The 24,043-nt window shown below is 45.2% G+C and overlaps 1 protein-coding gene across 1 annotated transcript; it reads left to right on the top strand.

Moving 5' to 3' along the window:
* Nucleotides 1-4,802: 4,802 nt before the first annotated feature.
* On the top strand, nucleotides 4,803-23,689 carry LOC310710940 (IgGFc-binding protein-like). Its single transcript, XM_083512279.1, has 14 exons — nucleotides 4,803-5,398; nucleotides 5,750-6,329; nucleotides 7,872-8,071; nucleotides 9,024-9,165; nucleotides 10,446-10,774; nucleotides 11,934-12,507; nucleotides 12,950-13,548; nucleotides 15,233-15,797; nucleotides 16,276-16,853; nucleotides 17,606-18,176; nucleotides 18,474-18,673; nucleotides 20,096-20,479; nucleotides 21,831-22,117; nucleotides 23,439-23,689. The coding sequence occupies exons 1-14, from the start codon at nucleotides 4,892-4,894 to the stop codon at nucleotides 23,446-23,448; spliced, it is 5,526 nt and encodes a 1,841-aa protein (XP_083368405.1). The 5' UTR covers nucleotides 4,803-4,891; the 3' UTR covers nucleotides 23,449-23,689.
* The last annotated feature ends 354 nt before the right edge of the window (nucleotides 23,690-24,043 follow it).

Genomic DNA, 24,043 nt, shown 5'->3' with positions numbered 1-24,043 from the left:
AAGAGCTGGAAGGTGGACGATGGCGACAGGTTCTGCTGGGATGACTGCCATGGGGAATGCAAAAGCTGCTCCCCAGAGATGGTCAAGAAGTATGAAGGCGAGCCATTCTGCGGCTGGCTCAGCAAAGGAAAGGATGGCCCATTCAGCAAGTGTCATGCTGTGATTGACCCCAACCCTTTTCTGGAAAACTGCGTCTATGACCTCTGCATGAATGATGGGCTGAAGGAGCTTCTTTGTGAGGCACTGAATAACTATGCAGTAGCTTGTCGGGAAAAGCAAGTTGCTGTCTTGGACTGGAGAACCCCCATCGGTTGCTGTGAGTGTCAGAATCTCCCTTCTTGTAATTTGAAGCCATTGCTTCGAGTCCTGTCTTCTTGAGCAGGAGAAAACAAGCTTGCTGTATCTTCCATGTGACAGCTCTTGAGATATTTGAAGATGTCTATGATACCTTCCTTCAGTCGCCACTTTTCCAGGCTAAACATACCCAGCTCCTTCAACCGTTCCTCATAAGGCTTGGTTTCCAGACCCAGAACAGACTGGGTCCCATATATATATATATATATATATATATATATATATATATATATGCTTTCGTAGATTTTCACGGGTACAGGAATGCAGGTTTTGGTGTCTTCGGGTGTCTTCCCGTGTAAGAGTTGGGGTGTCTAGGCGACGTTTCGACGAGGTCTCACTCGTCATCTTCAGGCTGGTGCTTTCGGCTTCTTGTTACTGGAACAGAGCAGGATCTCAGTGTTTGAGTTCCTATAAATACTGTTGAGGGGGTGTGGTGTATAGCCTCCAACGTTCTGGGCAGAGAGGAAGTTCCCAGGTTAGTGTGCCTTTTCTTCTTTTGTTCCTTAATTACTTGAGGGATATCTTGAGTGATTTCTTGAGTGATATTCTGAGTACCACTTAGGTGGGTCATTAGGTGTGGATTAGTTGCTAAAGCTTTCGTGTCTTGACCTCTTGAGCTTGTGAAGAGTTTTTCTGAGAAGATGGCTGTACTGCACTTAGTTGTGCTCTGGCTTGGCTTCGTGTATAGGGGCGAGCTGTGGTTTTGTGCCCTGTGCCAGCCAGATCTGTGTAGGGATTGCAGGGGGGTGCAGCATCCGGAGGTGCCACTATGGTTTGGCTACTGGATGGTGTCTGTAATTTATCTGTGGAGAGGGTCTGGGTTTGGGTCTGGTGTGGTTGATTGGTGATGGCGTTCTGTGTGCCTCTGGTTCTGGTGTCGGTTTTTGTGGGGAGGGCTAATTTCCAGATGTCTGGCAGGCGGGACGTGTCGTCACGCTTGTTCATGTTGTGAGGGTGTTTCTCTATCTCGATGGCTTCCATGATTATTCTCTTGTGGTGGTGTTCCATGTTAAAGAGCAATTTGGAATCTGCAAAATTAATTTCGTGTCCCGTTTCTTTCATGTGTTGGAAAAGAGAGGAAGTTTTTTCTTCTTTTTTGACGGCATTCTTGTGTTCTGCGATACGTGCATTTATTCGTCTGTTTGTTTGTCCAATGTACGTGGCTGGGCAGACTTTGCAGGGTATTTCGTAGACCCCTTGGTTTTCCAACTGGATTTTATCTTTGGGGTTTCTGAGGATATTGGCTATTTTTTGGTTGGTGCAAAAGGCTGTTTTGATATTGTGTTTATGGAGGATTTTGCTAATTTTATCTGTAGTGCCCTTGATATAAGGAAGGAGGGCCATGCCATTGTTTTCTTCTGTGTCTTGGTTTTTGGGGGGTGTTTCTTTTTGGATTAGCTTCGTAACCCTGTTTTGCTGGTATCCATTGGCGATTAACACATTAGAGAGATTCTGTAACTCAGTTGTCAAGTGGTCTTTGTCAGCCAGGCGTTTGGTTCTGGAGATGAGAGTCTTGGCTACGGAGTTTATTTGTGCAGGGTGGTGGTGTGATTGTGCATGTAAGTAGCGGTTGGTGTGTGTTTTTTTCCGGTAGATAGTGTGTCCTAGTGAGCCATCAGGTTTTTTGTAGATTAGGACGTCAAGGAAGGGAAGTTGGTTGTTGGCTTCTATTTCCATAGTGAATTGTATTTTGGGGTGTAGGCTGTTGAGATGTGTGAGGAAGCTATCTAGTTTTTCTTTCCCGTGTGGCCAAATTACAAAGGTGTCGTCAACATATCTGAGCCAAAGTTTGGGTTTGTGTTCTGACTTGTCTAAAGCATTGGTTTCAAAGTGTTCCATGTACAAATTTGCAATGACCGGTGAGAGGTGTGATCCCATAGGTGCTCCTTCTATCTGTTTGTATCTTTGTCCATTGTGGATGAAGTACGTGTTGGTTAGGCAGTGGTTGGTCAGGTCCAGGATGTATTCGGGGGGATTGTATTTGTTTTGAATGGCTGTCAAGGCTTCAGTAATGGGCACTTGTGTGAAGAGTGATACAACATCGAAGCTCACAAGTAGGTCATCGGGATGTAGGTTTTGCTTCTTTATTGTTTCTATGAACTGGAAGGAGTTTGTAACGTGTGAAGCGATGGATTCTGCATAGGGCTGAAGTTGCTTAGCGAGAAATTTAGCGAGATTTTGTAGAGGTGAGCCTATGGAGCTGACTATTGGTCTGAGTGGTGTTCCTTCTTTGTGTATCTTGGGGAGACCGTAGAGTTTGGGGCATCTGGATGATTTTTCTCTGGGGATGATTCTTAGCTGGATTTCTTCACTGATAGGAGAGGCTTTTATTTTGGATTTGGTGGTTTTTTCCAGATAGGTGGTGGGATCTGTTTTTATAGGTTGGTAGGTAGGGTCTTGGAGTAGATTTGATAGTTTTGCTTGGTAGTCCGATGTGTTCATCACAACAGTGGCATTACCTTTGTCTGCTGGGAGAATGATTATGTTGTTGTCTTTCCTCAGGTTGGTGAGTGCTTTCTGTTCTTCTTTGTGTAAATTGCTTCTGGGTGGTTTGCTGGAGCAGAGGATGTTGGTGACTTCAAGTCTGATTTTATTGGCTTCATCTGGGTTGATTTTGGTTAGGCTTGGTTATCAAAACAGCCTTTTGCACCAACCAAAAAATAGCCAATATCCTCAGAAACCCCAAAGATAAAATCCAGTTGGAAAACCAAGGGGTCTACGAAATACCCTGCAAAGTCTGCCCAGCCACGTACATTGGACAAACAAACAGACGAATAAATGCACGTATCGCAGAACACAAGAATGCCGTCAAAAAAGAAGAAAAAACTTCCTCTCTTTTCCAACACATGAAAGAAACGGGACACGAAATTAATTTTGCAGATTCCAAATTGCTCTTTAACATGGAACACCACCACAAGAGAATAATCATGGAAGCCATCGAGATAGAGAAACACCCTCACAACATGAACAAGCGTGACGACACGTCCCGCCTGCCAGACATCTGGAAATTAGCCCTCCCCACAAAAACCGACACCAGAACCAGAGGCACACAGAACGCCATCACCAATCAACCACACCAGACCCAAACCCAGACCCTCTCCACAGATAAATTACAGACACCATCCAGTAGCCAAACCATAGTGGCACCTCCGGATGCTGCACCCCCCTGCAATCCCTACACAGATCTGGCTGGCACAGGGCACAAAACCACAGCTCGCCCCTATACACGAAGCCAAGCCAGAGCACAACTAAGTGCAGTACAGCCATCTTCTCAGAAAAACTCTTCACAAGCTCAAGAGGTCAAGACACGAAAGCTTTAGCAACTAATCCACACCTAATGACCCACCTAAGTGGTACTCAGAATATCACTCAAGAAATCACTCAAGATATCCCTCAAGTAATTAAGGAACAAAAGAAGAAAAGGCACACTAACCTGGGAACTTCCTCTCTGCCCAGAACGTTGGAGGCTATACACCACACCCCCTCAACAGTATTTATAGGAACTCAAACACTGAGATCCTGCTCTGTTCCAGTAACAAGAAGCCGAAAGCACCAGCCTGAAGATGACGAGTGAGACCTCGTCGAAACGTCGCCTAGACACCCCAACTCTTACACGGGAAGACACCCGAAGACACCAAAACCTGCATATATATATATATATATATATATATATATATATGCCAAAGGCCAGGGTAAAGAGAGGAGTCTCCAGCATATGATGAAAGCTGTACTGTGGTACCTTGGGTTAAGAGCTTAATTTGTTCTAGAGGTCCGTTATTAACCTGAAACTGTTCTTAACCTGGAGACCACTTTAGCTAATGGGCCCCCACCACCACCACCGCCCCGCCGCCACACCATTTCCGTTCTCATCCTGAAGCAAAGTTCTTAACCCGAGGTACTATTTCTGGGTTAGCGGAGTCTGTAACCTGAAGCGTCTGTACCCTGAAAAGTCTGAAACCCAAGGTACCACTGTACAATTAAAATGCCAGATGTTCCACTACGGGAAGGGAATGCCAGAGTTTGGCAGCTGCCACAGAGAATGGCCACTCCAGGCCACCACAACCCCAAACTTCCAAGGGTAGCAGAACTACCAAGAGGGCCCGCTCTGCAAACCTTAGTTTAATGTTACATCTGTACTGAATACATCTTCCTGGCAGCTTAGGGTAGTGCATCCATTTGATTCGCACAATACTCTGAGAGGCAGGCTATGTTAAGGGCATCTTGGTCATTGCTGTTGTTGTTAATTAAATTTATATACCACCCTATACCCGTAGGTCTCAGGATAAAATCAAAATATGAAAACCACAAAATACATAATCAAAATAAAAACATGGTTCAGTACACTTTCCCTTGTCCCACATTAGCAAAATATAGCTTAACTCTCAGATTCCCTGTGTCTTCTAATGGTGCCTTGTTGACAATCATCTTGTCTCTTTTGACAGCCAAATCCTGTCCCGAGAACAGCCATTATGAGGCCTGTGGATCTCCTTGCCCTGCAACCTGCAACAACCAAGCTGAGCCCCAAGACTGTTCCTCAATGCCCTGCGTAGAGAGTTGCCAATGTAATGAGGGCTTTGTGTTGGATGCTGGGAAATGCATCTCCAAGGCTGCCTGTGGGTGCGTGTTTGAGGGGAAGTCCTTCTCACCCGGTGAGCAGTTCTGGGGAGACAAGACGTGCACGAGACGCTGCATCTGTGATGCACAGAGCAAGCAAGTAAAATGCCAGTCCGCCAGCTGCAAGAATGGGGAGCAGTGCAAGGTAGAGAAGGGCATCCAGAACTGCTACCCCACCAGCCGCGCCACCTGCTCTGCTTCAGGTGACCCTCACTATATTTCATTCGACGGACTGGCCTTTGATTTCCAAGGCACCTGTACTTATACCTTGGCTAAGGTCAGCACAAACAACCGGGTCTTGAGAGCCTTTACTGTCAACGTGGAAAACGAGCCCTGGGGAAATGGGAAGGTTGCTGTTACCAAGATGGTCTCAGTCACTGTCTATGGCATTACACTCACATTACTGCAGAGCAAGCAAGGTCAAGTGAAGGTGAGTCCATGCGGAAAGGAGAGGCAAATCATTAGATCTTTAGCCATTCATCTTTTTTTTTACATGAAGACATTGTCTTGGCTCATTCATTTAATTAAGGGTGAACAAGTCCATCAGCTTCTTTCTCTCATATTTCCTGTCCTAAGTCCAGTTCTCCACATTTCTGTACCAGCTGGCATTTCTCCCAAGAATTATGATGAAAACTTGTTAGTATTTTATTGCAAATGTCTCCTAATATAGGTTTATTTTTGTCCCCCAGCTGCCAATCCTTGGAGTATAAGTTTGCAAAATAAGAAACAACCCTTAGGCCAATCCTACTCAACCAGTGAATGTTCTGTTTTCTTCTTCCAGGTGAATGGCTTGATCTACACCGTCCCTATATCCTTTTCTGCTGGGCGGATCAGAGCCTATCAACATGGCACAAAAGTCCTGATAGAAACTGACTTTGGTCTCATTGTGAGTTACGACCTGGTTTACCACGTGACGGTCACCGTCCCAAGCACTTACCGGGGCCAGATGCAAGGCCTCTGTGGGAACTACAATGGGAAGAAGGATGATGACTTCCTGCTACCCAATGGCATAATAACCTCTGACATAGCTAAATTTGGTGCTTCCTGGAAGGTCCGGGTCTCTGGGGCAGATAGATCTTGCTCAGATGGATGCTCTGGGAACAGCTGCCCGGTCTGCGAGGAAAGGAAGAAGGACGTTTTCAAACAGCGCAACTACTGTGGGATCCTCACTGCGCCTGATGGCCCCTTCAGTGCTTGCCATGGAAAGGTGGATCCCAGTGTGTACTTCAGCAACTGCATCTACGATGTGTGCCTGGGCACCGGGGACAGCCAGGTCTTGTGCAACAGCATCCAGAGCTACGTTTCTGTCTGCCAAGAGGCCGGGGTCTCTGTCAAGCCCTGGAGGAGCCCTTCCTTCTGTCGTAAGTACTGGGGCCTGAACATTCAGGGGGAGAAGAGAAATGGGAGCAGAAACTGAACTGACCCCCTGTCACTTTGGCACACATCTAGAGGTGTGTGTTTATTTGTAAGGCTCTAACTGCCTCAAGCTGTGCAGAGACTGAACTCACACTTAGATGCTCTATGACCCTTCCAATTGGGTGTCACCACCCTCTTGACTATATGCTCCGCAACCTACTGATGAGCTCAAATCACAGAGGTATATAGAAAATTGTTTTCAATGAGTTCCTGCCAGAACCAGCAGTATAAGTTGGTAGGGTGGGGACCTTATTCAGCACAAGGGTTGTGATCCCTTCTTGGCAACTTTCTGGGGCCATAGATAGGGCCATATTTGGACCCGGTCCTGAGGTTCATCATCCTTGAACCAAGGTATGCTGGAAAGCAGGAAATCAAGCAGGTATGCAAGGACAGTTACTCTGAGAGCTCAGTCTGTGTCTGAGTGATGAAACACAACCGAGGGAGCCAGAGCAGAGTCAGTAGCCTTGAAGACCAATTGGTACCTAGCAAGACACTTCTCAGAATACACAGCAAACAAACAAAGGAAGTTGCTTTGTGCCAGATGGCACATAGGTGGTCCCTGCCTCTCCCCTGGCTGTTGGTGAGAAGGACAAGGGCCAGAGGTGTAAGAGAGAGAGAGAGCAAGCTGCAGGCAGAAGCTGGAGAAAGAGAGGCACACTTGATTTCTGCTTGAATCCAGGACTGTGGCTCTGGAATAAGTAAGAATTTTGGGGATGTTAATGCTGTGAGCCCCATCATAGGCTAGGGTACAGTCGTACCTTGGTTGCTGAATGCCTTGGAACTCATACGTTTTGGCTCCTGAACGATCAAAAACTGGAAGTGAGTGTTCCAGTTTTCAAACAATTTTCGGAAGCCGAACATCTGACATGGCTTTCGCAGCTGTTCCTGCAGCCAATTGGGAGCCATGTCTGGGTTTATAAACAGTTCCAGAAGTCAAATGGACTCCTGGAACACATTCTTTTTGAGAACCAAGGTACGACTTTATGTGCAAATAAACCATATATCATAAACACATCACAGTCACTGCTGACCCTCATTCCAGGGAAATCAAACCCTGGGTAAACTCCTGGAACCCCTGGAATCTCACATTGCTCGCAGATTGGGTTTGTCCCACTGCTCAAATTGCTTTTACAAGATCTCAGAAGCATTTTACTACCCTCATTGCTTCCTCTCCCTTTGGAAACCTAAGCATTTTTTATATTTAAAAAAACCCTCCATTGTCTTGAATGGGCAAGTTTTCAATGGCTGGAGCAACAATATATGAGATAAGTGAAAAAATGATCAAAACAGTGGGGTTAAGGAACATAAATTCATTCTAGCATCAGCTTTCTGTTTTGTTTTTTTGCAAAAACAGCTGTCAAAGACATTTTCTGCTCTTTACCAGTCACTCTCTCTGCATTACACTTGCCAGCTTCCCAGCCATCCCAAATAGTACCAGGGAGCCTTTCACCTAACATGGATGTTTTTTTCTTTCTTTCCTCATTTAGCTCTGCACTGCCCAGCCAACAGTCACTATGAGATTTGCAGCAACCTCTGCTCCACCTCCTGTACCAAGATCACTGACTCTGTGGCCTGTCCAGAGACCTGTGCTGAGGGTTGCCAATGTAATGATGGCTTCTTCTTCGATGGCCTTGGCTGTGTCGCTGCAAAAGACTGTGGGTGCTTAAAGAATGGACGCTACTACAAGGTAGCTGATCTTCTGAACCTTTCCCCCCCCAAAGCATGCTTTCCCAGTTTCACATTCTTTGAACCCCAGATTACAAGCTGTTGTGATCATCTCCAGAATTTCTCAGGTCATGAAATGTTTTAATGGCTTTCTTTTGAAATATGGAATAAATAAAATGAACTGTCATTGGTAGGAGGAGGTGCATCAGATGGCAGAATTGTGCAACTTAAGTGTAATGATAGGACAGATCTACTAACAGCTTGTTTATGCAGTCGACTTAATGTGATTTTACTTACTCCTTTGCACAGATCACCGAAAAATAAATAGAAAGGGGTGGGATAACCTGGCTTACTGGGCACTGGAGGCTATCGTGAGATCATGCAGGAGCCTCAAGGACACTCATGTGACCATCTCAGAACCCAGTAAGCAAGGTGTGGGGCAGGAAAACTCTTCGAAGAAAGAGATTTTGATCGTTCTGCTTTGTTTACCAGGCTCTGAGAAAGACGTACAAGGCCTCTGGGAGGCTCCCACAAGATATCACTGGCCATCCAAGAACCTATGAGATCTTGGACAGTGGGGGCAATTCCAGGGGTCACCTTGACTTTGTGTAATTTTGCCTTTACATGCAACCTCAAGGAACATAAACCCAACATAAGCTGAGAGTCATCTGTAAATGCATGCAAATTATTTGACCTGGCTGCTTGCTGTGGAATGGGCAAATTATCTCAACTGAAAGGCTTGAGGAGTTGTGGCATTGGGAGCTGAGATGGGGGGGGACCCCATGGTGGGCAGTTGGTGGCGATTCATTCATGCACCCATTTCCCCATTTCTGCTTAACAGCCCTTTCTGTTAAAAGGAATGTCGCTCCTCCTCCAATGCTCAGTCCTTTCCCATTCAAGCTCAATACCTCAGAAATGCACTGAAGGGATTATTGTTGCTGCTCTGTTTTATTGTTTCCCAAATCTCCCAACAGCCCAATGAGAAGGTTCTGCTGAACGTATGCCAGGAGAGCTGCCATTGCAGCCCAGGCCAGGGAGTAATTTGTGAGGCCCACAACTGCGCTGCCGATGAGAACTGCAAGGTCCAAGATGGAATCATGAGCTGCATTAATAAGGGTAAGGAGAGAGTCAATCAAGCGAAGGGTAGGGACCCTGTGGCCCTTCAGATGTTGCTGGATTACAATTCTCATTGTGCCTAACCCCTGGTCTTGGCACAGATATGCTGGGAAGTTATAGCACCTTCTGTGAGGGATGTAGTATGTGAGTCTATAAATAATGGGCAAGGTACATTTTTTTAAAGCTCTAGGGCAGCATTCTCTTCTGGGCAGACTTCTGGAGCCACATGCTGGGTGGTGCCAGAGGCAGAAGTAGACAGAGCTACAATTGTACATTTTTCCTTTGTACAGCAGGCAGATTTTCCACAAACTTACCTGCACTTCTCTGTCTTCCATTCAAACAAACAAGAATCAACATCAGAGATCAAGGGCACTTTCCAGCCTAATAAATATGAGGCAGGGTTGTGTGTTGCTTCCCCCATCACATAGATAGCTCCACTGTACATCGGGGAGGGCTGTCTGGAGCGAGTCTCTTCCTTTAAATTCCTAGGAGTTTATCTCAGTGAAGACCTTACTTGGAAAATAAATACAACCCAGGTGGTTAGGAAAGCCCAACAGAGACTCCATCTCCTCCGAATATTGTGGAAGAACGATGTCAATCAACATTTGATGATCTCCTTCTACCGGTCAACAATAGAAAGTATCCTTTCATATTGCATCACGGTGTGGTGCGCTGGTTTGACATCATCTGATAGGAAGTGCCTGCAGAGGGTGTTGAATACAGCACAAGATATTATGGGCTGTCTCGTGAATCCGCTGGATGAAATAGTGGAAGAACGTTGCCTCAGGAGAGTGAGGAAAATTCTCAGAGATGATTCACACCCTAGTCGGCACTTTCTTGATCTCCTGCCCTCAGGCAGAAGATATAGAAGCATGATTAGTCACACCAACAGGGTAAAGAACAGCTTCTATCCGTGGGTTGTTAGGCTGCTGAATGAAAAGATAACAAAAGGGCAACTGACTTTCAGGTTTGGTGGGTGTGCGTCAGTAAATCAGGGAAATTAAGACTAAGATAGCTGAGTGGGGGGTGCTTGTGTAATCTCACAAGTTGTACAAGTGTCAATAAAGTATTTCAATTATGTTACCCTCCAGATCTTCTTGCTCCTATCACTTTTGGCCATGCAGGCCGAGGATGATGCGAATTGGACTCCAACAACTTCTAGAGGGCAGCATGTTGCCTACCTATGCCCTTTTGCTAATGGATAAAACTCCCCTCCATCTCTGCACCTTTAGTTTTTTACTGAATGACTTCTTGCTCACGTTTCCTGCCTTCCATTTTAGATCCATGCAAAGCCCTGAAGTGCCGAGAAAAGGAGACATGCAAGATGGAGAATGGCCAAGCCATATGCAAACCACAGTTCACAGGAACCTGCTGGGCCTGGGGGGACCCACACTATCACACCTTTGACACCTTGAAGTTTGATTTCATGGGCACCTGCTCTTACACTATTGCCAAGTACTGTGGAAATGATGCTACGCTGGTGCCTTTCACTATCGATGAGAAGAATGACAACAGGGGCAACCAGGCTGTGTCCTACGTGCGTCTGACCAACATCTACATCTATGGGTACAAGATCTCCATCCACAAACAGGAAACTGGAAGAATCCGGGTATGTTAGATTGACAGGGGATGGGATAACCTCCATGAATGTACTGGAATTCATTCCAATATATAGCCACTTTGAGAGTCCAATATTAGTCTAAGGTAGCATGAAAGGAATAGCTATATCAGGAGGAAGAAGAAATACTAGTGCTTGCAGGTCACTCTCAAGAAATTATTGAACCTCTATACCACTCCGAATGATGGAGGTTATTGACCTTCATGCCACTTTGCATGATTAAAAGACCCTCATTATTCAGACATCCGATCTCTTTCTCCTTTGTGGCTGGCAGAATATAGGGAACTGGGGAATGTGATGTGATGAAGCTGCAATCCTATTTGGCATAATATTAATTTTCAAATCTGTTCACAAGAAACCGCAGCAGGATCTAATGATCTTGATTCTTCAGCATGGCAAATGTGTGCTCTAGATCTACCCAATAAGGATCCCATGAGGAGCTTGTTTTGTGATGTTTGCATTTAAAAAAGATTCTGTAAATACTGCAAGTTGGCAACCGAATGGTGTACAGCTAAACACAATCAGGGTCCCTTTCTTGGGCTCATGGTTTGAAACCAGAGTATGAGCAGCTGCTAGTGCAACTGGATTTGGCTTGGTCACACCTTATAGCTGACTTTGACCCTCCTATGTGACTGCACTGCCCAAACAGAAGTGATCACTTGGGCCACCTAAGCCCAACAGACTTGTCTGCGCTGCCAACTAATATTCCCAAGGACCACTAAAAAACTTAACCTATCTAAAGTGATGCTTGCTCATGTGAAACAGTACCATGGACAGAGTTAGGTGGTGAAAGTGTAAATTCCCTGAGAATCACGTGCAGTAATAGATTAGGGAAGGGGCTGGGAATGGTTTACAACTTCTGTCATCCTTGACCATTGACCATGCTGGCTAGCACTAATGGGGATTGTAGTCCAACAACACCTGGATGGCCCATAGATTCCCTGTCACTGGGTTTGTGACCATGGCTAAAATGCCTGTTGATTCCCCAGCCTTTGTCTAAAGAATTCATTGAAGCTTACTCCCTTGGGTTAGAATTTCAGCCTAAGGCTAGGATCAGCTTGTCTGTTCCTGTTTCTTAGACACATGGCTGCATGGAAACAAAGGAAAAACAAAACAATAATTCACATGTGTGTTGACATTCTGTTTCTAGTTAAATGACGCTATTACCAGCCTGCCACTGACTCTTGAAGATGGCAAGATCAAGCTGTACCAGAGTGGCACCAATGCTGTCCTGCAAACAGATTTCGGTCTCCAAGTAACGTATGATTGGCAATGGCACCTGGTGATCACTCTCCCCAGCAGCTACTATGGGGCCACATGCGGGCTGTGTGGAAACTTCAACCAAAACCCTGCAGACGACATGGTCTTTCTCAATGGCACCAAGGCTGCCTCCATCATAAGCTGGGCCAGCAGCTGGAAAGTCAAGGACCGGGATCCCTTTTGCTGGGATTATTGCCGAGGGAATTGTCCAACATGTGATGAGAGCAAGAGGGCGCTGTATGGAAAGGAAGAGTACTGTGGGCTGATCAGCAAAACCTCAGGGGGCCCCTTCAGAGAATGCCATTCCATAGTGAATCCAGATGACTTCTTTGACAGCTGCATTTATGACGTGTGTCTCAATGGAGGAGCCAAGAACATCCTTTGCCAGGCCTTGGAGGCCTATGCTAAAACCTGTAGGAAAGAGGGTGCCACCATATATGATTGGAGGACAGCCTCTGGCTGTGGTGAGTACTCTTCCCCACTTTGGAACTAAGCCAAGTTTTACTGCCTGTGCAACTTTCACATGACTCTGAGCTTTGCAAGTAAACTCTTCTTAAAACTTCTCAAATGTGGGGTCTTTTTCCTATGCTGGTGGAAGAGGGAAATAAACTTGGGGAGGGTTGGAACTCACTTAGAGGAGCACATTTAAAAGTGTTTATAGTCTATATTTTCACATTTGGCATTGCTGCATGTTTTGTGATTTTAAATCTCTGCTGGGGTTCTCTCCCCTAAGAATACTTGCTCCAAACGTGGATCTTGTGACCCAAGAATTCATTCTTAAACACACACACACACACACACACTGTATATGACATGTACAATATTAGCAGCATCAGCTCTTGCCAACTTAAGCTTTAGCGCATTCTATCAGTTGTTAGACCCCCGCTATTCTTCTCCTCCTCACAGCCTTGCCGTGCCCTCAGAATAGCCACTATGAGTTCTGTGGCAATGCCTGCCCTGCCAGTTGCGCCGACCGCAAGGCTCCCTCTGTCTGCAAACAGCCATGTGTGGAAACCTGCCAGTGCAACGATGGCTACGTCCTCAGCGTAGACAAGTGTGTGCCTGTCGGGAGCTGTGGCTGCACCTACAATGGGCTCTACTACAAACCCGGAGAAGAATTCTGGGCTGATGAGACCTGTGGTTCCCGCTGCACATGTGATGCCACCCTGGGCATCGCGGTGTGCAAACCAGCTAGCTGCAAAGCCAGTGAGCAGTGCATTGTGGTCAATGGGGTCCGAGGTTGTCATCCCGTAAGCACTGCTACTTGCTCAGCAGCCGGGGACCCTCATTATACCACCTTTGATGGGAAGAAATATGACTTCATGGGCACCTGCGTCTACCAGCTGGCTGGGCTGTGCTCTAAGGACCCAACTCTCAGGCCTTTCACTGTCAATGTGGAGAACAACAACCGAGGCAATGAAAAGGTGTCCTACACCAAGGTGGTGACATTGGAGGTCTACAATGTCGTAATCACACTTAGCCAGGAATATCCACGCAGGATCCAGGTATAGACAATTGGTGAATGTATGGTTGTTTTCCTCTTTGTGTCATTACAGGGCTGTTTCAGAGGGTGGCTCTTGGGCAGGGTACCTTGCTAGTTTTCTAAGTAAGCATTGAAACAGTTCCTGCATTAGACATAGGGGATGGTTTATCTGTGACAAATGGCACTATACCCCATTGGACATTGTCATTTGAACTACAGGGTCTGTTGACATGCAAAGTATAAATGAAGTAAGCTCGATGTGCTGCAAAATTCAGCATTAGATATGTGCTGTTGACGGCCACAAGAGTTGTTAGATCCAGTTCCTAAGTATGGGACAAGCATGATTTGTGAGCAGTGAGGGCAGGGCCCCCAGCTGCCTAGAACAATGAGTTTATCTGATCCAGAAACTATTATGGGAGCCTAGGACGATGATTAGATTTTTCACTGGCCCTTTTTTCATAAGTTGGGTTACAACAACTTAAAACTACAATATTAAAAAGAGTTAAAACAATTTAGAGTCAGATAAAAAAGTGAATCTTTAAAATACACATCCATCGCAGTATATATATATATATATACATCACAGTGTATGTATATATATATATATATATATATATATGCTTTCGTAGATTTTCACGGGTACAGGAATGCAGGTTTTGGTGTCTTCGGGTGTCTTCCCGTGTAAGAGTTGGGGTGTCTAGGCGACGTTTCGACGAGGTCTCACTCGTCATCTTCAGGCTGGAGCTTTCGGCTTCTTGTTACTGGAACAGAGCTCTGTTCCAGTAACAAGAAGCCGAAAGCTCCAGCCTGAAGATGACGAGTGAGACCTCGTCGAAACGTCGCCTAGGCACCCCAACTCTTACACGGGAAGACACCCGAAGACACCAAAACCTGCATATATATATATATATATATATATATATATATATATATATATATATAACCATATATATATATATGTGGTTAAGAGATGTGTTTTCAGCACATGACAAAATCGAACTTATGAATGTGTCAAATGAAGCTCAGCAGGGAGGGAATTTCACAGCTTAAGGGCTACCACAGAGAATTCCTGCTACCAGATCCCATCCACCCACAAACTACCAAGAGGGGCCCTCTTTGCCAATCTTAACACCTGAGAGGGTCTGTAGGGAATGAGTTGGTCTTCCCAGATTGGGGATAGTACTGTCTACCAACAACCCTGTTACCCAGCAATACCACCGATCAGGCTGGCCAGGGTCATTTCTGTGATATTGTTGGAGGACCCCAGGAGAATAATCCTAGGTGATTTCAATATCCATGTGGAGGCTGCAGTTGGGCCAACTCCAAAGTTCATGGCCTCCAAGGAATGGGAATTGGGGGTTCTGTATTACAGTGGTGCCAATTCTACCTCCAGGACTGAATTGGGACAGTGCTTTTTGGCTCTCCAGTGACTATGTTATGGGATGCTGCAGGGCACTATTTTATCTCCAGTGCTATCTAAAGCCACTGAGAGTGATCATTAGGAGTTTGGGGGCAAGGTGCCATCTGTTTGTTGATGGTACTATGCACTATTTTTCCAGAACATGTGAATCAGGAGAAACCTTATAGTCTTTATGTTATATGCTTCTTGTTCATTAATTTCAATGGGTCTATCTCTCTAAAACTAATATTGGACACAACCACTTGGCAAGAGCAGTGGTAACAATTCCTACTGCATCACATTCTAGGTTAATGAAGTCTATGTGAACCTGCCTTTCTACCACAAAGACAAGATAAAGGCTTATATCAGTGGGAGTGAGGTCTTCATCAAGACTGACTTTGACCTGACAGTAACCTTTGACTGGAACAGCTATGTCAAAGTCATTGTACCCAGTACATATGCCAATGCTGTTTGTGGCCTCTGTGGCAACAACAACTTGAACCCCAGTGATGACTTGACCATGAAGGATGGGAGACAAGCACCTAGCATATTCCATTTTGCAGAGAGCTGGAAGGTGGCAGAAGTCCCAGGTTGTTCACAGGGTTGCACCACCGATTGCCCGCCATGTGGAGAGGCACAGAAACAAGCTTATAAGAGCAACCAATACTGTGGGATCCTCATCAAGAGGGATGGGCCTTTCAGGCACTGCCATGAGATCATCGACCCAACGCCCTACTTCAATGATTGCATCTTTGATGTCTGCCAGTATCATGGCCTGCACAACATTCTGTGCAATGCCATCGGCTTTTATGGGGCAGCCTGTCAGGATCTGGACATTGAGCTTGAAGAATGGAGATCAGAATCTTTCTGCAGTAAGTATTGCCTCTTGAAGCTGTTTTAGCAGAGGAACATAAGCAGTAACTTGACACCTGTTCAGATCATCTACTGTTGACATTGACATTGACACTGACACTGACATTGGCTCTCCAGACTCTCAGTTATGGACATTATCCGAGTCATACTTGGAGATGCCGGGGATTAAGCCTGGGACCTTTTGTACGAAAAATGTGCTGTTTACCAGTGAGCTAATCCTCTTCCCTTACAATGTTCTGCCCCAAGGATATGCATGCCATATGTTGCGGGCTTATGGTATATGGAAATACAATTTAATCTGATGGCAACCTTTGCTAACATCTGCTGTAACCAGCAGATGTCACTCCATAGACATACTTTATAACAGAGCACAGCAGACCTATTCTACTCCAGGTGACCAAAGAACCAGCCGTCCTCCGAAAGAACTTCTATACTAGCTTGAAATTCACCACTTTCTGATTTTGTCCTTTCTTCCAGGCCCTGCCTGCCCACTCAACTCTCACTACGAGCTCTGTGGAAATGGCTGCCCTGCCACTTGCCGTGGTCTCTCGGCTCCTGATGGGTGTGAAATGACCTGCAAAGAAGGATGCTATTGCAATCCAGGGTTCGTTTTTAGTGGGGACCAGTGTGTCCCTATTGGGAATTGTGGCTGTGAGCACGAGGACAACTACTACAAGAAGGGAGAGGTGTTCTACCCCGGTTCATCCTGCCAGGAACAATGCCAATGTACAGACAATGGAGTTGTCATATGCCAGGAAATCTCTTGTGGGCCCCATGAGGAATGCAGGGTGAAGGACGGTCTCCAAGACTGTCATCCTGTAGGGTCTGGTACTTGCAGTTTGTCCGCAGGCTCCCACTACTTAACTTTTGATGGACGGGCCTACGACTTCCAAGGAACCTGCACTTATACTTTAGCTAAAGTCCAAGGAGAGGATGTTCAGCTGGCAAACTTTGCCGTGTCAGTGGAAAATGAAAGGTCACTGACTAAGATGATTGTAGTCTCTTTTCATGGACACACCGCTGTCATTGAGAAGGCAACAAACTGGAAGCTCAAGGTATGTCTCTCTAAAGTAGAAATGCCACCATAGTTCACCCACAATTCCTACAACTGCAGGAGTCCTTGGGAGTATTTCATCTCCCACTGTCCCTTGTGCTCCATCACTGGGAATGGACGAATCTGACAATTTTTGTTTCTCTCAATTTCACATTTTTCCAGTACTGAATTCAGCTCTCCAGATTTCTGTGGCAATTCACAATTGTTTTTTTTCCTTAACCCTCCTGCTTTTAAGTGCAAATTTCTCCTAACAACCCTCCCCTTTTTTTACCGCTTAAAGATTTGCTAAAACATTAAGCAGTTTATAAAAGCTATAAACAAACAAACAAACAAACAAATAAATAAATGATGGACACATTTTCGAAAGCAATTTTCTCTAATACAATGCATTTCTATTTGTCATTTTCACCAACATGTGGATTTCAATGTACATCTCCAAATATATGCATTTTTGTCCACTTTTGGGGTTGGAAAACTGCAATGCAGTTTTGGAGAAGTTAGAATTTTGGTGGTTTTTAAGTAGATTTGTCACCCTGGGGAGACAGGGTGGTTTAATCCTGTTCGATTGCATAAATCTGCATTTCTGGTATGTGTATGAATTCCTCCCACAAAACAGGAGCAATTTAGAGGCATCTTTCATCTGTAACCTGCTTTGGGAGGAATTTCCACCTGAAATGGAGTCCAAAACACCATTAAAGATACATTAATAATTATTATCATTTTAAACTGTCACCTTCTCTGTGGTTAATGCAGGTGGATGGAGAGCTCTATACGCTGCCCATGAAGACAAAGGATGGGAAACTCTGGGCCAACCAGGAAGGAAACAATATCATTCTCCAGTCTGACTTTGGTCTCCAAGTCCTTTTTGACACCTCCTCATATGTCCTGGTGTCTGTCCCCAGTAACTACCAAGGACTTGTCAATGGCCTATGTGGCAATTTCAATAAGGACAAGACTGATGACTTTATTCTGCCTACCAGGAAAAGCACCCAGAATGTGGAAGAGTTTGGGGCCTCTTGGAAGGTTCCCATTGATGGTATCAGATGCTCCGATGGCTGTGGAGATAAATGCCCCGTCTGTGATGCAGCCAAGACAGCGCCGTACCGACCAGAGAGTTCCTGCGGAATGATCCAAGCCCAATCCGGCCCCTTCAAGAGCTGTCACTCCTTGGTAGACCCTGCCGAATTCTTCAACCACTGTCTGTATGACATGTGTGCAGCCAATGGTGCCAGAGAAACTCTCTGTAGGAGCATCCAGGCTTATGTAGCTGCATGTCAGGCTGCAGGAGTTACAGTTGGAGCCTGGAGAACAAACAACTTCTGCCGTAAGTTTGCACAGCAGGAACCTGCAGTTACATCTTCTAATCTTCTGCTGCTCCTTCCAGGACCTAATCAATAGAATCATTAATAATAATATTAATAGTTTATGCCAGTTAAAAACATGGAATAGGCCTTTAATTAACTTTTATTATAATTCCCCCCCTGTACTGTGCATCCAAATGAATATGGATGAAATGCTTTCCTAACCCCTTCTCTATAATTAAAAATAGTTAGCCAATACACCATCCCTGCCTGGACTGCTTTTGACTCCTTCAATCACTGATCTTCACTCTCATTTTCAGCTCTCACTTGCCCACCCAATAGCCATTACAAGTTGTGTACGAGGACCTGTGATTCCACCTGCACCAGCTTATCCACTCTGCCCCAGTGCACCCAGAATTGCTTCGAAGGCTGCCAGTGTGTCGGCGGCTACCTGTTTGACGGTGACAGATGTGTGGCAATGGGGAACTGTGGCTGCGTGCATGACGGGCGCTACATCAAGGTAACTGCAACAGCTGTGAAAACAGCGATGTTTGCACATTCACTTGTGCCTCTTGTAAGTCAGCCTGCAAGGCCTCATGTTTTTCATGAATGGACCCCAGAGGAAGCAATGCATCATCAAGAGAAAAAAAGATTCCACAAGGAGAGAGCCATCACAGAAAAATACCCTTCTCATATTGCCATCCTCTACTGGATGACGACTCATGAGAGTCACTTGTCCACTGATTAACAGAGTTTCCTTTTGGGAACAAGTGAATTAGCAATAGGATGGTTTTAGACTGAGTACAGACCTGCAAACAACATTTGCTAGTTTTTTTTTACTCTATTTTGGACTCTGAAAGCCAGAAAAGTTTATTGGAAGTGGTATACTGCTGCTGATGTTTGTGTTGGTAACAGGGTTGGTTATATTAGTCTATTTTTGACTCATCTGTTTCACATGCATTGATTCATAATTCATATTTCTATTCCATGCCCTTACTACATTAATCCCCAATTTTGTTTATATGTATTGGCACAAAATATTTAAATATGTCCTTCATGCACATTTTACTGTTTTCCCCACACAAAAATCATGGATGACAGAAAGGCCATTGCTTCTATACTATCATAGAATTACATTCAGGAGCCTGCTCTCATTTTATATCTTTGTGAATTAATAGTTTAACAAAACAAAACAAAACAAACACCCATATGTTGATACATGTACTGGCATATTCACCCCCCTTCCTTTTATTCCTTTAGTCAAGGAGTAGCAATATGATGCTCTCCAGATATCGTTGGACTACAATTCCCATCATTTCTGACTGTTGACCATGCTGGCTGGTGCTGATGGGAGTTTGGGAGAAGGGTCCAACAACATCTTGAGGGCACCATGTTGGCTATTCATGCTTTAGACATAGCAGGGTATGTTCATGGAAACTATAAACCTCGCTGACAATTAAGAAACATTTTCAAAGGCCTGGAAGGATAGCTATAAACTGAATAAGAAAGAATTAGCCAGGAGATTAGGGGATAAGGTGGCATTTATCAAACTGACAATAGTGTTAAAGAAATATGGAAATTATAAAGAAAAATGACACTGGTGGAAGCTGGTGGTGCAATATATATATAAAAAGAGAACTTGGAATAAATATCATACTAATATAGTATGAATGAATATATTAAAGTATAAAATGTGACCTATTTTGCTATTGATTTATCAACTACTGTATGTAGCACTGGTGTACTAGATTATAGTTGTATAGAGGTATTTCTAAGTACACAGTTGTATATGTTGAATGTCTGTTTCTATATGAGTTCTTTTTTACCTTATTAAAAATAATTAAAGTTTGCATTTAAATTTTAACTTTTTCTACTCTTCTCTCTCTCTCTCTCTCTCTCTCTCTCCCTCCCTCCCTCCCTTTGTGGGCTGTAAATCAACCAGGCTGGAGAGAATATTGTCTTAGAAGACTGCTTGAAAAAATGCACCTGTAGCCCATCCGGCCGACTGGTTTGTGCAGAAAACAGTTGTCAGGAAGGAGAGATTTGTGCCCTCCACAACGGTGTGCGTGGCTGCATAAGGGAAAACGGCGAGTGCGTCCTCACCCCTGGAGCACAGCTGACCTCCTTTGATGGAGCCTCAGGGGAAATTCCCAACCTAGGAGCCTATGAGGTTACATCCCTCTGCAACGACAACGACCCCTTTTGGTTCAGGATCGTAGCAGTTGTCCAGGAACACAACGGTTCAAATTTGCCAGCTGCAACAACAATACATGCATTTTTCAAAGGGATGTATTTTATCACTGTAAAAACGAACAAGGAGACACGGGTAAGATCCTGGGGCAGGTTCTCAGATTTCATCCAATGGCATATTTGCATAATGATTAAACTATCTCCGTTAATTTCAAGACATCTGCTCTGTGTAGACATGAGTTGGACACAACCCCTTATTTATCTGTTTGTTTATTTTCGGCATTTGTATTCTGGCCCAATGCAATAGCTTGCCAAGCTCTCACCAACAGGGCAAAAGGGTTTCCCCATTTTAAAAAAGCAACTAGCTATCCAGGCCAATAGTCAGTGCTGTTGGGAATTGTTGCTCAGGTGCATTCAGAGATTACCAGGTTGGCTACCCCTGATCTAAAGGTAGGGAACCTGAGCCCAAGAGCCAATGTGGTCCTCTGAGACTTTCTGTCTGACTCTCAGGACTTTCCCCTGGACCTCCCCCTTCCCAGGCCATACCCCTTGAGGTGTGAAAATACCTCCTGGTTGCCTGGATGGATGAGAGAGTCCTATGTGTTTAGAAGCCTGACCTTTGTGACTCATTTCAAACCCGGAAATGCCGGAGAGAGTTGGAGAGTCCTTGCGACTTGTGAGGAGACCATCCCCGGAGCCCAAAGAGGACTTCAGTGAGGGCTAAGGAAGCCCCAAAGAGACCGAAGGCATAACTGAGCTTTGTTTAGGCTGTTCAGCCTCCCTGCCTAACATCTGACATGTGAGGTAGCGCACTTTCCCGCATGTCCTCCAGCCTCCTGCTGGCCCCAGAGCTTCAACACTAGTTGTGCATATTTCTGGATACAGCTGTTTTGGTTTGGATTGGAGAGAGAACGGCAGAGAGGGCATTGGAAGGGTGTTTATTTATTTTTATTTTATTTATTTATTAAATTTCCATACACTGTCTTACTGCCGTAGATTTCAGGGTGCTTCACGACATAAAATTGCAATATAAAAAAGACAAAACATACGATAGAAATAAGAATAGAAACAAACCAATAATAACCCCCTCTCTATTCCACAACACATTTAAAAGGGCATCGGATGTCAATCAGCCGAAGGCTTGGTTTAAGAGGAACGTTTTGTCTTGGTGTCTAAAGGTGTGTAAGGAAGGCACCAGGTGATCCTCGCTGGAGAGAGCATTCCACAAATGGGGAGCCACTGCAAAAAAGGCCCATTCTCATGTCGCCACCCCCTGGACCTCTTGTAGAGGAGGCACATGAAGAAAGGGCTCAGAGGATGATCATATGGAGAGAGGCGGTCCTTGAAGTATTGCAGTCCTGATCAGTTTAAGGTTGCTCCCCATTTTGTGTGATTTCACTTATGTGTACTGAGCCCTAGAAGGTAACCCCTGAGTAGGGGACACCTATTCTAGCTTAGCACCTTTCACCCTCTTTTCTGCATTTCAGGTAAATGGGCGCCAGAGGACACTCCCGGTGAAGTTTTCTGAAGATGTCTCTATAAGCCTCTCTCAGGATGTGATTGTGATTAAATTAGCCTCTGTAGTAAAAGTTCTCCTTGAACCCAATGGGGAAATGAAAGTGCAAATCAGTAAAAGCCTGGAAGGAAAAGTCTGTGCCTCCTGCGGGAACTTCAATGGAAATGGTGCTGATGATCTGAAGTTGCCCAATGGGAAGATAGCAGGAAATATGGCTGAGGTCATTGATGCCTGGAAAGCTGAGGACTTCTCTGGCAGGTGAGCAATTCTGGGAAAGGTCTTTGCCTAAAGACGACATGGGGTAAAACAGGCACATTACAGCATACTCCTCTTGGTGTTGGAGGAGGAAATCAGGGAACCAGCAAACAATTTTCCAGATCAGAACCAAATTAGGCTGGGGCGCTGGGAAGGAAAAAGGACAGCCAGGCAGCCTCTGCAAAGAACAAAATAGGGCTGTTTGCAAAAGGGCTTTCAAACAGCCCTGCATTGCACTTGGGCTGCACATACCTGTTCCTAGCAAGGGAACACAATCATACAGTCAAATTATACAGGACTGAATTCTCCACTTACCGGCTGGTGAGCAGAGGATGAAATCCTGCTGGCTGCCTAGGACTGATTCACAAACATGTTACCTGCAGGCACTACACTGGGGGAGCTGACCCCAGCAGTATTGAAAGAGGGGTTGCCAGCATTGCAGAGGTCCCAAGGTAGGAAGAAGAGGGCTAGCCCTGTGACCAGTGGGGTGGAGAGGAGGAGAGAGATACTAGCTACTGCCCTTGTGTTGTGCCAGCACTGGTGGTTGGATGGTTTTCACTGCCAGCAGTTATGGTTTCCACAGTGATGCTGATGGCTGATGGAGGAGTCAATTTGGGAGGTGATAGTGAGTGAGGTAGGGCTGGCTCAGGCAACTTCTCTCCATAAATGCAGGTGGCAGTGGTTGCAGCAAGTGAGATCAGCCTGGAGTGGGACATTGTTGTCAGTGGCAAGGGTGGCTGGGACCTGTACTCCAATGAGCTGAGATGCGTTGGGGGCAATGATGCAGGAGGAGGAAGGGGAAAGAGGGTATGGTTAGCAGGCATGTCATGGCGGTCAAGCACATGCTATGGCAGTGCAGGAGCAGCCCACCAATGGTGCAATACTGCTGGCTGCAAGAATCTGCTTTACTGTCATGCTCTGTGTAGAAAACATGTTTGCAAGGCAACACACAGTAGGACTGAGACTTTCTGTTTTCTGCAGTGTGGTTGAGGGACAACGACACAGCACTTCCTCCCCCTGCCCCCCTCCCAATCATATAGGGTTCAAAAAACTATAAATTGCATTAGCCCCATCCCTCAAATTGATCATGGTTGGGCATTCCATGAGTCGTTCAGGGTTGAATTGGGGAAGGAGGGCAGGCACAGCCCTCAAAATGAACAAATTACATCTCTGTATTTTTTTGGTTTCTTTGGATTCCTGAGCCACACCGGGCACTTTCTGCTAGTGTTAAAAAAAAATCTACAGTGGGACAGGAAGTGTTGTGAAGATTCTCACAGAGTCATAAACAAGCTCACATTACATTCTTCACAATCTTATTTTACAGGGATGTCTAAAAGCTGTCTGAGCCAAAGTGGAACCCTCCCTTTTCTGCTCAATCATCAGTGGCAACTATTCGCATGCAAGTTCTTCAGCAACATTCTTCTGTGTATAACATCCCACCTGCAAAACATTTTCATATTGCTCAAACCTCTATCAATATGACTCTGATTACAAAAAAAAATAATAAAAAAATGATGACACTTTCCTCTAAGAATCAATAAATCCTTTGGGTGTGGGAACTTCTCAGGACTGACATTACTTTGTTCAGCATGATTTTAGCTCTGTGGATAGGCAAAAAAACCTGTGGGGTGTGGGAAGCTCTAATAATGGTTATATTCAAGCAAGAAGTCAAGGAAACAACATGGTCTAGTGTGGTATCCAGATGATGGGTCCCCAGATGTTGTTGGATCACAGTTCACATCATCCCTGACCATTAGTTAAGCTAACTGAGGATGGTGAGTGTTGTCACTCAAGACTATCTGGGGGCAAGGAATGCTGAATTTCCTTCTAGACTCCAAATTGTGCTCAGCATCAGAGTACTAAAGGTATGGATTTGGTGCTCGTCCTCACATAAGAACAGCTCTGTTGGATCAGACCTAAGTCCTCTAG

The sequence above is a fragment of the Podarcis liolepis genome (genome assembly GCF_965112155.1).
Source record: "Podarcis liolepis genome assembly, chromosome: 7".
NCBI classification, from domain to species: Eukaryota; Metazoa; Chordata; class Lepidosauria; order Squamata; family Lacertidae; genus Podarcis; species Podarcis liolepis.
This window is presented reverse-complemented; position numbering and strand designations above follow the sequence as displayed.

Coding starts and splice junctions, on each gene's coding strand:
- LOC310710940 (XM_083512279.1), top strand. CDS start 4,892: ATGCCCTGCGTAGAGAGTTGCCAATGTAATGAGGGCTTTGTGTTGGAT. Junction 15,798..16,275: donor GAGATCAGAATCTTTCTGCA/GTAAGTATTGCC, acceptor CCTTTCTTCCAG/GCCCTGCCTGCCCACTCAAC. Junction 18,177..18,473: donor GAGAACAAACAACTTCTGCC/GTAAGTTTGCAC, acceptor TCTCATTTTCAG/CTCTCACTTGCCCACCCAAT.